At 40.6% G+C, this 16,898-nt stretch overlaps 1 protein-coding gene across 2 annotated transcripts in view; it reads left to right on the plus strand.

The window, feature by feature from the left end:
* ralgds (ral guanine nucleotide dissociation stimulator) overlaps positions 1-13,553 on the plus strand; it is a 30,454-nt gene extending 16,901 nt beyond the window's left edge. The window contains exons 8-17 of one of the 2 annotated variants that reach the window (XM_079404799.1): positions 380-457; positions 664-750; positions 1,905-1,937; positions 2,021-2,142; positions 2,220-2,315; positions 3,556-3,763; positions 5,348-5,422; positions 8,941-9,192; positions 9,877-9,991; positions 11,679-13,548. In XM_079404799.1, coding sequence (XP_079260925.1) covers positions 380-457; positions 664-750; positions 1,905-1,937; positions 2,021-2,142; positions 2,220-2,315; positions 3,556-3,763; positions 5,348-5,422; positions 8,941-9,192; positions 9,877-9,991; positions 11,679-11,854 — 1,242 coding nt within the window. In that variant the 3' untranslated portion in view covers positions 11,855-13,548. Of the gene's footprint in view, positions 1-379; positions 458-663; positions 751-1,904; positions 1,938-2,020; positions 2,143-2,219; positions 2,316-3,555; positions 3,764-5,347; positions 5,423-8,940; positions 9,193-9,876; positions 9,992-11,678 lie in introns of both variants that reach the window. The other variant, XM_079404800.1, reaches the window with a different exon arrangement.
* Positions 13,554-16,898: the final 3,345 nt, after the last annotated feature.

Below are 16,898 nucleotides of genomic sequence, written 5' to 3' on the forward strand. Positions count from 1 at the left end.
AATGGTATTGAAAATCATGGCGGTGAGTAATTTGTCAGAGGGGCATAATGTAATTAATAAATAATAATGGCCTGAGAACTGAGCCCTGAGGAACACCCTGTTTGAATAAAACAGTGGGAGATTTATAGTTATGCATGGTGATGTAGTATTGTCTGTCTGTCAAATAGGAGGAAAACCAGTATAACGCAGCTCCGGATGCCAATGAGTAAGGAGCATGAGTAATAACTTAGGACAGGCAGTATTAAAAGCTGAGCTGAGATCGAGTAATAAGAGTAAGGAAAGATAGCCCGAGTCACCAGAGAGTAGTAGGTCATTAATAACCCTTACTAAAGCAGTGAGCGAGTGTGTGTAATATTTACTTCTTTTATTTCTTTGGCAGGAGGGAACGTCCAAATTTGCCACTCTGGAGATCAACCCTAAGCGAGCGCAGAAACGACAGCAGCCACAGAGAGATCTGGTGAGATATTCAGACGCCGTGATGGACGATGATCCACACCGGCAGCTGCTCTCAGATCATGCTGTACAGATTCATTGAGCTTCATTACTACAGGAACTATAAACATATATTTATAAAATATATATATATTTAAATTGTTCCCCTGTCTGTCGTCTGATGTTGTGTTTCATTCTGCTGAACTGACAGAATGATGGTTTTTGTTTCAGACTGTGATGCAGGGGACGATTCCTTACCTGGGAACTTTCCTGACGGATCTGGTCATGATGGACACAGCCATGAAAGACTGTCTGGACGTGAGTCTATCTCTTAACAGACACGCTCATCACATCAAGCATGTGGGAGACTTTCCTCCTTTCTATCCACTGTTTATAAAATTTAAAAAAAATATTTCTGCTGTAGTAAAATCATACTGAACTGTTGACCTTAAAGGGGTCATGACATGGATTTTTTTTTATTATTTTAATATGTTCCTTTACTTGTAATGTTAAAGTGGTCATCGAATGCAAAATTCACTTTTACATGTTGTTTGAACTGAACTTGACTTGATGTGTGTGTAGTGTGTGTACACATCCACCCTGTAATGATAAAAATCCACCCAGTGAGTTTTTTTTTAAAATCCCCATAAATCATAAGCAGTGTCTCAGATCAAGCCGATCTCAGATTCTTGGCAGAGTGAGGTAGTTCTGCACAGGCCCCGCCCACGACTGTTGACGGACACGGACGTTTTTGCCCAGACCCGCCCTGAGTGAGCTGTCATCAGTCCGCCATTGTTTCGACGCCGGAGCAGGGGTAGATGTAATAATGTTGCTGGATGTAATTATAAACATAGCAGTCGTCATTTACTCCGACATCTGCGCAGCTGAAGACGCAGTGGATTATGTTTGGTTTTGAAGGGAATGCGCCCCCAATCGACCTAAATGTGTTTATGTTCGCGCAAATCATTCATGATCCAGCTTCACCTCCAGAAGACGCGAGTATAAGGAGCTTTTTATGAATCTTTGCAAATCACCTTTCCTAATAATGTGCTAGTTAGCAAGTTCCACGACGAATGCGGCTAAAGGTAAGAGTCTCAGAGAACAGCTGGTCGGAGAGGGGCAGGGTCAGCAGAGCTCATTAGCATTTAAAGGGGCATGCACTGAAACGGCTGGCTGTGAACAGAGCTGTTTTTGACAGGGTCAAAAGGGTGTTGTTTTTACACTACTATTATAGACTTTTCATGAAGACCCTAAAGGATCATATCAATTTGTGGAAAATGGGCATCCGATGACCCCTTTAATAAAGGTTTTTGCACAAAAAAATACAAAAATGTTTATTCTGTCTTATTCTTTGACTGGTGTGTGACAGACCTCCGTCTAAAGAAACCATCAGTTCAGCTAATGAGACGCTAGCAGTTACTGTGTTTCAGCTGCAGATATGGGTAATAACTGGTTCTTTCTCTGCATCTCAGGGAGGTCTGATCAACTTCGAGAAGAGAAGGAAGGTACGTCTGAACAGAAGGAACAGTTCCTGGCGATGATTCGGACATGCTGATCTGGTGTTAATGATCTCTGTCTCCCCCTGCAGGAGTTTGAGGTCATCGCTCAGATTAAGTTGTTACAGCTGGCGTGTAACAATTATAATTTCCAGCGTGTGCCAGGGTTCGGCGCGTGGCTCTCCGGCGTGGAGAAGCTCTCGGAGGCCGAGAGGTGAGACATCAGCTTCGGTTTAGATTGCAGAATTAAACACATACACACTCCTGAATGCTGTTCTGGGTTTCCTGCAGCTACAGTCAGTCGTGTGAGATCGAGCCGCTCTCTGAATCAGCCTCCAACACGCTGAGAGCCAAGAAGAGCTCAGGAATCATGAAGAGATGGAGCGAGTGAGTGCTGACCATCACATCCACACGAGTTATGAAATCTGCTGCCTGACCAAACTCCTTATTTAAGCCAAAATGTAAGGCATTGCATGTATCTTCCATGGGGGGAAGGCAATCCCAGAATGCATTGGAACAAGCTGACTGAGAAATGAGAGATGTTGGAAATATTCTTTCATATGATAGCCATTGAGGTCTTGTTGTGGAGCTGGAGAGTATTAGGGGCTGTCACTCATGATCATTTTGGTAATGGAGTAATCTGTCGATTATTCTAACGAATAATTATAATAATTGTTTTTGTGGTAATAAAAATAGATCTAAGCAAACAATAGCTTTTAAAATGACTTAAAATACATATATAATAGTAATGAGGCAATAATTAGTTCCAATACAGTATCAAAAGCAAGTGATCATATGGTTTTATTGAACAATACAGTTAAAATACATAATGTATTATAAACAATAGCGTTAACGTGCATTATGCATTATAACAAATGGCCAACAGCCTGACGATTGTTTTTACACTTTATTGCACGATCTAATCCTTGTTTAATATTGACTAAACATTTAATTCAAATGTCCACTTAATCTTTAATATTTGTCCATGTCTTTATGACAGAAATGCTACAGCCGCTGTAATTTCCTGAATATGTGGACATCAAAACGTGTAAACTCAGAGCGAGAATTGAGCTTTTATTTTGAAATGACAATGAACAGTTATTATTAGCAAATATATATATGTATCCTCCTTTGTTTGAGTAGGTTTATAAATGATTTACCTTACAAATCTGATGAAATGGTGCATGTTGTGTTCCCAGATGAACGTTATAATAAACCCAAACACAGAACATGCAGAGATGGTGTCTGAGATGCTCCACACATGTAAATGATAATAGTTTGTGCGGAGCAGCATTTATTCACTGTGAACGGAGCACAAAACATATACGCATGTAAACAATTAAAGCGCACATGTTAAACCTGCATCGCATATATTTATTTAATTGAATCCTATTGTGAATTGACAACAGCATTATGCTTTATTATGATTTTTAAATAGGTTTAATATCTCATGCAGCTTCGGAAAGCGGTCTAATAATGCGTTTCATGGATTCTGGTCAATGCGCCACTTCCGGTATTTTGCTGGTTACTCGACACGGGCAAAATGCAATCAAGGATTTATTAAGATCGAGTGCTCGAATAGAATGGAGGAATGGTGCCAGCCCTAGTTTATTGTGTCTGTCTGTAGTCGGCAGCCGGTGGGTTCAGGTGAAGCCGGATGCAGCGGTTCTGGAAGCTCTCACTCCAAGTCCTTCGATCAGCTGCGGTTCCCTCCGGGTTTGAGCGGTGATGGTGGCGACTCTCTCAGCGTGACCTCCGCCGGCTCCAGCAGCTCTGACGTGGAGGAGGTCAACATCAGCTTCATCTCTGATTCACCCGACGCTCTGGAGAGGAAGGTGAGGACTGACGCTCTTGTTTATCCCACAGCGTCTCTCCAGAGGACGGGGCTTACCTCCTTCAACCGCTCACTGTTGTTTCCATACCCAGCAGTTTGTAGCGCAAACACAAATACAACCAAGACAACAGCAAAATGCATCGCCCTAACAGAACGGTTTTAAACTTTGAGGGTTATTTTGGAAACGAGATGTCAAGTGGTCACAGGAGAAGCATTTGAGATGTATGTCAATGCCATACAAGTGCTGAAGATATCGATGGGCGTTTTCACACCTGGTTTGTTTTGGAGCCTAGTGTATTTTCTCCCTTGGTTTGGTTTGTTTAGGCATTTATGAACACAGCCACCATGTTTGGATCCGCACCGAGATCTGAATGAAGTGATCTCAGGCTGCATTTACACTGCAAGAGATCCAGTCTTTTGATCCGATATCTTGGCCCACCTGTTTACATTCACTTTAGACTGGTATCCGATATCTGGATTTACATTAATTCTCGCACATCTTTGATTTCTTTAGGCCTGCAGGTTCTGAATGGCTGTGCTATTATCATTATTTCTATAATTTACATCAACTGGACATTATTATTTGCCCGCATGGACAACAGCTGTTATTGATGATTTGCAGCACAAAATCTGAATGAACAGATGAAGCTCGGAAAATAACGGTAATTTTCAAAGTTAATTTATCTACAGCTGGTTAGATGTAAAATTCTGAAGTGAAATAAAGTAGTGCTGTAAGATTATATTTATTTGAATTCATTAATGAGAGAGAGAGAGAACGTGCGAGTGAGAAGCTTAATACTGAAGCTTGTTGGTTTAATTACAAAAACAGCTAAGTTATCACCTCATTGCTGAGAAATATAATAGATTTTAGTAGCGAAGCTATAGTATTTATCAAATTCACGGGGCAGGGGTTTCCACACATGAAGTCCCACCTGAATAAAGTTCAAGCGCATATACAGCACGCTGGTATTGTATCTTTTGGGGCAAACGCATCGCCCTCGCATTAGGAGTTCTGAGGGGAATCAGATGTGTGTGTTTAGACATAGGCCGGAAGTCCAGATATTGGATATGCATCCGATTAAAATCCAAATTTGGAAGTGGCACAGATCAGATGCGAAAAAAACGGATTTCGTGTGGATTTTTATGTTTACACACGTGCAACAAGTTCCTATCTGTGTCAGATGTGAGCAAAAAATCTTTTTTTTTTTTTTGTGCCAGTGTAAATGCAGCCTCAGCCCTGTTGAAAGCAAACTTTGGATTGGTTCGTTGTGGTGAGAAAGCAGTTCAACCCAACGGATCAAGCTGTATCATAATTCATAATGGGAAATGATTCTGCACATATCACATTAGATATTGCAGTTGAAATCCAAAGCACGTCTTCATCCTCAAATGTGGTCTAATTGCTCTTATCCAAAACAGGTGAATTATAAGAATGCATAATTTTAGTATGCTTTGAAATGTTGCTTTGTAAAAGCAAACCAAACCAAGAAGAAAATCCCGTTTGAGAAAAAGGCAGGTCTGAAAGCGGTGTGTTGTGGTCTCTGCTGTGTCTGTCAGTGACTGTAGCTTTACTTCCTTCCTGTAGACCTCCACGCCCTTCGTAAAACATTCCAATTCTACCTTAGGGAAGTGCGGCCCTACGGCAGACCTGATACCCACGGTACTCAATCTCTCTCACCTCTTCCGTCTCTCCGGCCGTCCATGTCTGGAAAACACTCATTTCTCTCTTCCATTCTGGCCGAGTTCATCATCACCGGCGTTTCTGCTGTGTCTGTGTTTGTGTGTGTTAGTCATGTTAGCTGGTTGCAGATCACTCAGGGATCCCGACTAAACAAACAAACTCCTGAACTGACATGTGCCAGTGTTTCCGCTCAATCTCAGCACTTGAAAGTGTTCCCAACCACGTATTGATTTAAAGTGAAGTAATGCACTGTATTTCACGCTGGTTATCACTCTGTTTATAATGCTTGTTTTTAGGGATGCACAATATTATCGGAACGTCATCGGATTTGTCCGATAAAGGCTTAAAATGTAAATATCGGCATTGGGCAATTAGAAAGAAATATGCGGATATGCCTTGCTGATAAGACGAATAGCTCACGTGTGATAAGATCCCGTCAGCGGTGTGCTCATACTGGAAGCAAACTTTAGCCTGGAAGATGATTAGATTCACTGTTTAGATTCAGATTTATTTACTTGGGGGCACTGTAGGCCTACTAATAATAAAATGAAAGTAAAATACACCAATAACATTAAGATACTTGTGTTTCTGAATAAATAAAGCAGTATCAATGCCATAAAATCACGAGGCTGTTTTGATTTAAAGGTCAGAAGCTATAGCTTACATGAATAAAAATCACAATCATGACACTTGTAAGTTAAATAATTTAATTTATACAGATTTATTCAATAATCTGTATTTTTTCAAATGGATTATGAACACTTAAATACTAGGAGCTCTAAAAGAGTTTATCATTTTTAGACCATCTATTAATGTTAAATCCACAAATAAAATATTAAGGTTTCAACTGCATATGACTGGAAAAAACAGCAGAGATTGATTTTATTATAGATATTTTCAAGGCTTTCAATGTACTCTCATTAAAAAAAGAACTTTAATAATGTTTATTAGTTCTAACTAAATTTTTGCTCAAAACTAACCAAAATTAAAAATAGTTTGTTTCTAATTTCCGCACAGGAGAGACTTGGTGTTGTTTCAAAACAAAGGGAAATATATATCGGTATCGGCCAAAATGATAATATTGGCATAAAATCTCAGCACAGAAGTCATAAAAACTTTGCATATCAGCAAAAATCTAATATCGTGCATCCCTAGTTATTTTACGTTGCTTGTGCATTAGAGACTTATTTGTGAAACTGTGACTGATTGATCACAGAAATGGTCTCATAAGAGTCAGTTGTTGATGATTCAGCACTGTGTTCATGCAGAGATGCTGTAGGAAACACTGGTATGACGTCATCATCATCTCCTGATCAGATGAAGAGCTGTTACTGGGGATCGATTCCAATTCTGAGTCAAACATTTAGATATCAAACTTATTTATTTTGTGTCTCTTTTTGCAAAACATTGAATTGCTGCTGAATACCATGAATAAAAATCGATTAAGAGCTGTTTGTGTGTAGAATAGAGTCACACGATTCTGGATAAATTTAGACTTTTTTTTTATGGAGGTTGTAGTTCTCTCACAATTCTGAAGAAAGAATATTAGACAACTAAACAAAATCTGATGGAATCTCTTGAATTAATGATTCAATGACAAATACATTTTAACAGCTCCTTTTCATCCAGCTAAAAATAAAAGATACACACACAGGAATTGAATTTTTAGTTTTACAACAAGTATCTGATTCCTGAGCTTAAGTATTCGATTCTGGAATTGTAATTGATTTTTGATTCTCAACCCTGGCTGGTACCTGTTACCATTTTTTAATTGTCACAGTCGGGACTCCTGCCGTTTGTGTGTGTGTGTGTGTGTGTGTGTGTGTATGAGTGTGTGTGTGTGTGTGTGTGTGTGTGTGTGTGTATGAGTGTGTGTGTGTGTGTGTATGAGTGTGTGTGTGTGTGTGTGTGTGTATGAGTGTGTGTGTGTGTATGAGTGTGTGTGTGTGTGTGTGTGTGTGTGTGTGTGTATGAGTGTGTGTGTGTGTGTGTATGAGTGTGTGTGTGTGTGTGTGTGTGTGTGTGTGTATGAGTGTGTGTGTGTGTGTGTGTGTGTGTGTGTGTGTGTGTGTGTGTGTGTGTGTGTGTATGAGTGTGTGTGTGTGTGTGTGTGTGTGTGTTAGGTAGGGCTGTGCAATTAATTGAATTCGATTAACATGCGCACCTCGTCAGTAAAGTCGGTTCAGTGATTGGCAGGACATCGCCATCACTGCTTACAAATGGAGCGAGAATTACTACAGAGCCGTAGTTCACTGACAAGCTAGGCAATATCGTGTTCATATGATCACACACACTCACTGATCAGCACTGCTCCAGCCAACTGCGTAAACACCCACCATATAAAAAGGGTCAGATCGAAAGTTAGGCAAATTAAAAGCAAAGAAAAACTTCAGCTTCAAAATGACAGACAATGAACAAAAAAGTTAATTTGCAAGAGCTTATCAAGAGCTATGCGTTGTGACGCCCGTGTCTCTGAATGCTTCTCCCGCGTCTCACGGACGAGCCGCACACACACACGCAGCCGGTCTCGTGATGCTCTTTATACTCGCGGTCTCGCGCCCGGTTCTCTCACGAGCGCATCTGGCGATATGGCCTGACGCACGCGCACTACCTGTGTCCACTCGCGCCTGGCGCAGAGTTTAAAACTAATGTAAATTAAGTCGAACTGCTTGCCAATTTCACTTGGATGAAATTAAACATTCCCCACATTTCCCACTTGTTCTTAAAATCCCAAATACTTAAAAATTTATAAATCATGTAACATGTAATACTGTAATAACTGACTAAAGAAATACAGTTCTTTATTTATAAAAAATAAACAAATCTTTCCTGTGAAATTCAGTAATTCTGTAAAAGTAGTAATACCATTATAATCTTCCCTGCAGAAAAAACAACAAACAAACAAAAACCCAGTGGAACCGGTACTGTATTTAAGGGTTATGATGGGAATTGTACTGGTTTTAATGTAAACTATAATGGTGTCTGCTGGTATTTGATGCATTCTATTGATGGGATGTAATCTAGCAGATGGCAGCCAATAGAACGACAGTAATTCATATTGGAATAATGCCCAAAACAAAAAGGCATTTTGTAATGGTTTTTATGGAAACTAATAATAATTTCTGTGATGGTTTCTATTGTTTGTTGTTGTTGTTTTTTCAGCAGGGTAACGACACTTATACTGTGCTGCACATTACTGGCAATATTGAGCTGAAGCTTGACTTTGCACATTTAAAATCAAATCGCAATATCTGTCAAAAAGATCGCAATTAGATATTTTCCCCAAATGGCACAGCCTTAGTGTGTGTGTGTGTGTGTGTGTGTGTGTGTGTGTGTGTGTGAGAGTGAGTCAGCACGTGATGTTTGCTTTCACTGAGACTGTGGATCTGATCTGCTCTGGAATCATCAGTTCTTCTCTCACAGCTGGAGTCTGAACCCATAGAGAAGCCTCACTCTGTGTGTGTGTGTGTGTGTGTGTGTGTGTGTGTGTGGTTTAGTTCTGGGAGTCCACGTCTCTCTCGTCTCTGGACGCGTCGGGTCTGGGCTCAGGTTCTGGCTCCAGCAGTGCCTCCTCGTCTTCGGTGTCGTCCACACCGGTCACAGCGTCCCGCTCACACAAGCGCTCCGTCTCCGGCGTGTCCAGCTACTCGTCTCTCTCTCTGCCGCTCTACAACCAGCAGGTGGACGACTGCTGCATCATCAGAGTCAGTCTGGACGTGGACAACGGAAACATGTACAAGAGCATCCTGGTGAGATCATGTCAGATAACCGAGAGACCGAGCAGAATCATCTAGATCAGTGCTTCTGCTTCAGGACTCGGCCCATAGATGCAAACTCCTCACCTTTCAGTGACAGCTTTCAGATCAGAACAGGTCACCTGTGAGATCAGCTTAGGTCCGGGGGGGTCTTACAATGGTAAATAAAGATCTGCATAAACTGTTTAGACAGGTTAGATTTGAGGTCTGAGATGTGTGAATGGTGAAGAGAGAGAGAGGGCAAACATTTAGTATTTTAGCTCAGCATCTGCCAATATTGTCTTTAATAGCACTTCATCTTTATAACATGGGATTTTGACCAAATATATTCAATCTTCATTTTTGTAAAATGTTGTTGTTGTTTTTTTGTTAAAAATTAGTTTTGGACATATAAGATAATATAAAATATTTTTTAAAAATAAATTAAAGTAACTACAAATGAGCATGTAAAGCAAATATCTTTAAAAGAAATTCTGTGCAATGTTCTCACCTTTTTCTCTTTACCTGTTTGCATCTCTGTAAGTCTCAACACAGAAGCAGAACTGTTTATCATATAAGTCAACACAACTAGTTTAATTACCATGAGAGCCAGTGGTGCAGAAGTTTGTGAACCCTGTCAAACTCTAGTTGAGACGGCTCGAAGCAGTGGATCCGGATGCATGTGTGTTTCTGTTTCAGGTCACCAGTCAGGATAAGACTCCCGCAGTCGTGAGGAAAGCCATGGTCAAACACAACCTGGACCGCGAGCAAGCCGAGGATTACGAACTGGTTCAGAGAATCAGTGAGGAAAAGGGTCAGTCTTCATAAATATTATATATAAAACAGCTGAAAAATAGCCTAAACATACCTTTGCTGATATCTGCATCTTGCTGATGAGCTCAATTTGGTCAGAGTTTTGGTTGAAAGAAGCTGAAAGTGTAGGGCCCTATGAAATATAAATTACATTTTTTCTTGGTTAAATTAAATTTTAAAGCATGTAAAATCATGAAACTTATACAATTTCACATCAATTTATTAAAAGTTTAACAAAAATGACATTTTCAAGGCAATGTTCCGTCTTAATTTTTTATTTTTTTTTATTTTACAGTGCTCTGTTACTTACCAAGAAATTCTATTAAAATCATTTTATAAAGTCTCACACAGAACAGTTCAATTCTTTATAATAATATGATATAATATATAACTAATATGAAGAAATAAAGTAGTTATTGCTCATGAATTCCCTTTTGGAGGTCAATTATTTATTAGGCTTATAATAATATTAAAACAAAAACAAATATTTTCAATAAATATTTTCAAAAACATAAACGTGATTTGTTTTACAGTTATCCAAATTCTGTGGTTTAACATGTATAATTATTTGAATGCATAAAAACAACTTAATTTATTCAAATTTATTCTTAAAATAGCCTTATGATTTTTTTTCAGAAATTCTGTGTTGTGTATTTAAATTTTTCTGGTTATCAAATGAAGGCATAAAACATTAATTTCATTTAACTTTTAATTATTGAAAATTAAACTAATTAAATTTTTGGGCAAGCAAAGGGGATTTACTACTAAAAGGAAGAAATGTTGTTTGATTTTATTTTGGTAGTAGGAAGTAGAAATATATTTCTGTCTTCAAGTTAAACCAAACTTTTATTTTGACGCCATCACAGCCGGCTCAGAGCCGCGACTAATAAGGGAGGCAACGAGAACGCAATATGAATCAACCAATGTTTAATTACATAAATAAAGATTACAAATCATAATCAAAATAAAAATAAATGAACGCAAGTTAATAATCACAATCCAACATAACCAACAGGCCTGTAGAACATAAATCCCAAACTAAACTAATGCATAAAGCCAACAAATAATCACAACAGAACAACCCAACGTAACGAAGAACCAAAGAGGGTGACAGAGAGCGGCTGGACAGGGGTCCAAAACTCTTCTTTGCAGGTGTTTCCCATGATAATTACCCCCAAAGTCCCGCCCCACAGCCGGCTAAAGCAGAACGGACCCAGGAGCACGTCACAGCGCGTTGCCGTAAATACCTTTTAAATTTCTGTGTGGATATGATATGATGCTAGTTTTACTCAAATTAAATGGTAGAATGCTCTCAGAGCAGTTCTGGGGATGTTGTTCATGTATTTCTGAAATCAGCGCGAGCGTCACACGCTTCAGTGTGTGTTTAGTAAACCAAACCGTGCGTCTGCGTCATTCATTCACACACAGAACATGCATGATTCATATTCAAATCTAATTTTTGTGGCTTAATATTTACAGATACTAGTCCACATCACAAAATGATTTAAGTGCAATGACCTACTTTTGATAAATTCATCCAAAGTTTGACAAATTCGGCGTTATGCGGTAAATTCCGTTTTTAGGACTGGATTCCGCGATTCTGTCTGCATTTTCCGCATCGCAGAAACCATAGGGCCCTAAAAGTGACCTGATTTTAAAGTAGATCCTGTTGTCTTATTTCCACACAGAGCTGAAGATTCCCGACAACGCCAATGTATTTTACGCCATGAACTCCACGGCCAACTATGACTTTGTCTTGAAGAAGAGAGGTTTCCCGAGAGCAGGCCGGACCAAACATGTGGCCAGCTCCACGCTGCCCCGAATGAAGCAGAAAGGTCTGAAGATCGCCAAAGGAATCTTCTGAATCCCAAACTCTCGCTGTGGCAGTACAGCAGCAGGCGTCTTCAGGAGTTTGAGAGGCGATCTGTGTGTTTACAGTCATTCCCCGATCTCCAAACCCGTCTCCAGCTGTGGGTCGGAGGACTGATCCTCAATCAGATCTGCTGTGCTGTGAACTAGCTACCAGGATGCCACTGACCACTGCTGTGGTCATCCGGCCGGTCACATGACAGGAAGAGACCGCACACGTCTGTCAGTGTTTTTCCGCTTTACTACCACGGTGGTGCTCAGGCTCTTCTTCTGTTTCATGCTTTAATTTCTCACACGTTCAGAGATGCCGAGTGACTCTGTCATTGGTTTTGTTGATAAAAGTAATTTGAAAGCGAATTGATTTTCTTGCCACTACAGATGGAGGAGGTGGTGTTTGTGTATGAATATGAGCAGTGCATAAGTAACAAGATGAACACCGTAATCTAACGTGGTCGCTCCACTTCAGAGATCACATGCGCTCCGGTGTCTATTAGCAGTCGCTGCATCGCTACTCACGCCTCGGCGGCCCACGTCACATTCTCATATCACTGATGCATCAAAGCCCTTCTGAAATGCGACCGCAGCATTTGAAATAAAAATGAAAGGTTTGAGGATTAGGGGTTTTTGAGTGTTGTCACTCCCTATCAGCGGTCCGGAGACGTTTGGAAGAAAAGGGAAACAACTTCAGAAGTGAAACTGCACATGAAAAGAGAAATTAACATGAATTGTAATGAGTTTTTGTACTGTTTTACCTGTAGTTCATGACTGAATCACATGCTTCACAACGCTGACCTGCCATATTTCCACAACCCAGATCCTTTATATGTGACTGTATGAGTGTGTGTGTGTGTGTGTGTGTGTGTGTGTGCGCGTGTGTGTGAGTGTGCGCGTGTGTGTGCGTGTGAGTGTGTGTGTCTGTGTGTGTGTGCACATGTGTGTGAGTGTGTGTGTGTTTGTGTGTGAGTGTGTGTGCACGTGTGTGTGTGCGTGAGTGTCTGTGTGTGTGTATGTGTGAGTGTGTGTGTGTGTGTGTATGTGTGAGTGTGAGTGTGTACATGTGCTTGCTATCTGTTGTAATGTCTTTGGTTCATGTCTTGTGTTTTATGACAACAAAACCAAAAGAGCCAAAGATCTCTGTGTTTTCAGGAGCGTCTCAGTCCAGTGAGGTCAGCACTGCCTGTTCAGGAAAATCCACCGTTTCCCAAGATCTCTCAGATCAGATCTGAACACCCCAGATATCTGGTGCCATTTGTCTTTTTCACTGTCGGAAAAATATTTAAGAAAAAAAAGGAAAAGATTTTATTATAACTCACACGCTCTGGTTTTGTATGTTCTTTTTTGTAATTTTTGTACAATATGAATTGTCCTTTGTACTTTTGCCTTTCATTTGGTTTGTGTGTGTGTGTGTGTGTGTGTGTGTGTGTGTGTATTTATTGATTTGTAAATACTTTTTGTAGCATTGTACATTTAGTTTCTTCTCTCATGTAATTATGAATATGTAAATATGAATATATCTATGCGAAGTTTATACCTCTCCAAATAAGGGATTGTGTTTCTTTCAGCTCTGTTGACTGGGTTTTCTGTTTGATTCGTATTTTTTTCATGGTTTAAATTGCTATAATTTTTTTCCTTCTGATGCACTGTTTCTAATATTGGCGAAAACAACTAATAAACCCATGCAGTGCGATTGATTGTAGTGGTGTTTAGTGTTTGCTGTTCTAGTGTGCTGAGAGAAGCAGGTACTGCACTGATGTGGTCAGCAGGTGGCGCTATGAGCTCTACACTCATGATGTTCAGAAGAGTTCAGGTGTAATACAGAAGAGTTCAGGTGGAATACAGAAGAGTTCAGGTGTAATACAGAAGAGTTCAGGTGGAACACAGAAGAGTTCACAGAAGAGTTCAGGTGTAACAGAAGCGTTCAGGTGGAATATAGAAGAGTTCAGGTGTAACACAGATGAGTTCAGGTGTAACACAGAAGAGTTCACAGAAGGGTTCAGGTGTAACAGAAGAGTTCACAGAAATGTTCACAGAAGAGTTCAGGTGGAATATAGAAGAGTTCAGGTGGAACACACAGAAGAGTTCAGGTGTAACACAGATGAGTTCAGGTGTAACACAGAAGAGTTCACAGAAGGGTTCAGGTGTAACAGAAGAGTTCACAGAAGAGTTCAGGTGGAACACAGAAGAGTTCACAGAAGGGTTCAGGTGTAACAGAAGAGTTCACAGAAGAGTTCAGGTGTAACAGAAGAGTTTGGGTGTAACACAGAAGAGTTTGGGTGTAACACAGAAGAGTTCAGGTGTAACACAGAAGAGTTCACAGAAGTGTTCACAGAAGGGTTCAGGTGTAACACAGAAGGGTTCACAGAAGAGTTCAGGTGTAACAGAAGGGTTCACAGAAGTGTTCACAGAAGTGTTCACAGAAGGGTTCAGGTGTAAAACAGAAGAGTTCACAGAAGTGTTCACAGAAGGGTTCAGGTGTAACACAGAAGAGTTCACAGAAGTGTTCACAGAAGGGTTCAGGTGTAACACAGAAGGGTTCACAGAAGAGTTCAGGTGTAACAGAAGGGTTCACAGAAGGGTTCACAGAAGTGTTCACAGAAGTGTTCACAGAAGTGTTCACAGAAGGGTTCAGGTGTAAAACAGAAGAGTTCACAGAAGGGTTCAGGTGTAACACAGAAGAGTTCACAGAAGTGTTCACAGAAGGGTTCAGGTGTAACACAGAAGGGTTCACAGAAGAGTTCAGGTGTAACAGAAGGGTTCACAGAAGCGTTCAGGTGTAACACAGAAGAGTTCACAGAAGTGTTCACAGAAGCGTTCAGGTGTAACACAGAAGAGTTCACAGAAGTGTTCACAGAAGGGTTCAGGTGTAACACAGAAGAGTTCACAGAAGTGTTCACAGAAGCGTTCAGGTGTAACACAGAAGAGTTCACAGAAGTGTTCACAGAAGGGTTCAGGTGTAACACAGAAGGGTTCACAGAAGAGTTCAGGTGTAACAGAAGGGTTCACAGAAGAGTTCACAGAAGTGTTCACAGAAGTGTTCACAGAAGGGTTCAGGTGTAAAACAGAAGAGTTCACAGAAGTGTTCACAGAAGGGTTCAGGTGTAACACAGAAGAGTTCACAGAAGTGTTCACAGAAGGGTTCAGGTGTAAAACAGAAGAGTTCACAGAAGTGTTCACAGAAGGGTTCAGGTGTAACACAGAAGGGTTCACAGAAGAGTTCAGGTGTAACAGAAGGGTTCACAGAAGAGTTCACAGAAGAGTTCACAGAAGTGTTCACAGAAGCGTTCACAGAAGTGTTCACAGAAGGGTTCAGGTGTAACACAGAAGAGTTCACAGAAGTGTTCACAGAAGCGTTCAGGTGTAAAACAGAAGAGTTCACAGAAGTGTTCACAGAAGGGTTCAGGTGTAACACAGAAGGGTTCACAGAAGAGTTCAGGTGTAACAGAAGGGTTCACAGAAGTGTTCACAGAAGTGTTCACAGAAGGGTTCAGGTGTAACACAGAAGAGTTCACAGAAGTGTTCACAGAAGGGTTCAGGTGTAACACAGAAGAGTTCACAGAAGTGTTCACAGAAGCGTTCAGGTGTAAAACAGAAGAGTTCACAGAAGTGTTCACAGAAGGGTTCAGGTGTAACACAGAAGGGTTCACAGAAGAGTTCAGGTGTAACAGAAGGGTTCACAGAAGAGTTCACAGAAGTGTTCACAGAAGTGTTCACAGAAGGGTTCAGGTGTAAAACAGAAGAGTTCACAGAAGTGTTCACAGAAGGGTTCAGGTGTAACACAGAAGAGTTCACAGAAGTGTTCACAGAAGGGTTCAGGTGTAAAACAGAAGAGTTCACAGAAGTGTTCACAGAAGGGTTCAGGTGTAACACAGAAGGGTTCACAGAAGAGTTCAGGTGTAACAGAAGGGTTCACAGAAGAGTTCACAGAAGAGTTCACAGAAGTGTTCACAGAAGCGTTCAGGTGTAACACAGAAGGGTTCACAGAAGTGTTCACAGAAGGGTTCAGGTGTAACACAGAAGGGTTCACAGAAGTGTTCACAGAAGGGTTCAGGTGTAACACAGAAGGGTTCACAGAAGAGTTCAGGTGTAACAGAAGGGTTCACAGAAGAGTTCACAGAAGTGTTCACAGAAGCGTTCAGGTGTAACACAGAAGAGTTCACAGAAGTGTTCACAGAAGGGTTCAGGTGTAACACAGAAGGGTTCACAGAAGTGTTCACAGAAGGGTTCAGGTGTAACACAGAAGAGTTCACAGAAGAGTTCACAGAAGTGTTCACAGAAGGGTTCAGGTGTAACACAGAAGAGTTCACAGAAGAGTTCACAGAAGTGTTCACAGAAGGGTTCAGGTGTAACACAGAAGAGTTCACAGAAGGGTTCAGGTGTAACACAGAAGAGTTCACAGAAGTGTTCACAGAAGTGTTCACAGAAGGGTTCAGGTGTAACACAGAAGAGTTCACAGAAGTGTTCACAGAAGTGTTCACAGAAGGGTTCAGGTGTAACACAGAAGAGTTCACAGAAGAGTTCACAGAAGTGTTCACAGAAGGGTTCAGGTGTAACACAGATGAGTTCACAGAAGAGTTCACAGAAGGGTTCAGGTGTAACACAGAAGAGTTCAGGTGTAACACAGAAGTGTTCACAGAAGTGTTCACAGAAGGGTTCAGGTGTAACACAGAAGAGTTCACAGAAGTGTTCACAGAAGAGTTCAGGTGTAACACAGATGAGTTCAGGTGTAATACAGAAGAGTTCAGGTGCACTAAACGTTCCCCTGCACTAAATCTCTGAAATCACATTTGTTTTTCTGTATTGAGAATAAAACGTTGAAACGGTTAACGCTCGAATATGCCGAATAATGACATCTGAGCTTCATCAGAAATTTATCTTATAACATCGGAAAACACACACACACATATAAATATATATATAAATCAGATTCTGACTCTAATCTCTCTCTATATATATATTCATATATAACAAACTAGTGCACTAAAGTGTTGTATGGAAAAGAGCTGCATTCAGACTATTTCCTGCAATCATAACGGCATATT

This window comes from Barbus barbus (assembly GCF_936440315.1).
Source record: "Barbus barbus genome assembly, chromosome: 43".
Taxonomy (NCBI): domain Eukaryota; kingdom Metazoa; phylum Chordata; class Actinopteri; order Cypriniformes; family Cyprinidae; genus Barbus; species Barbus barbus.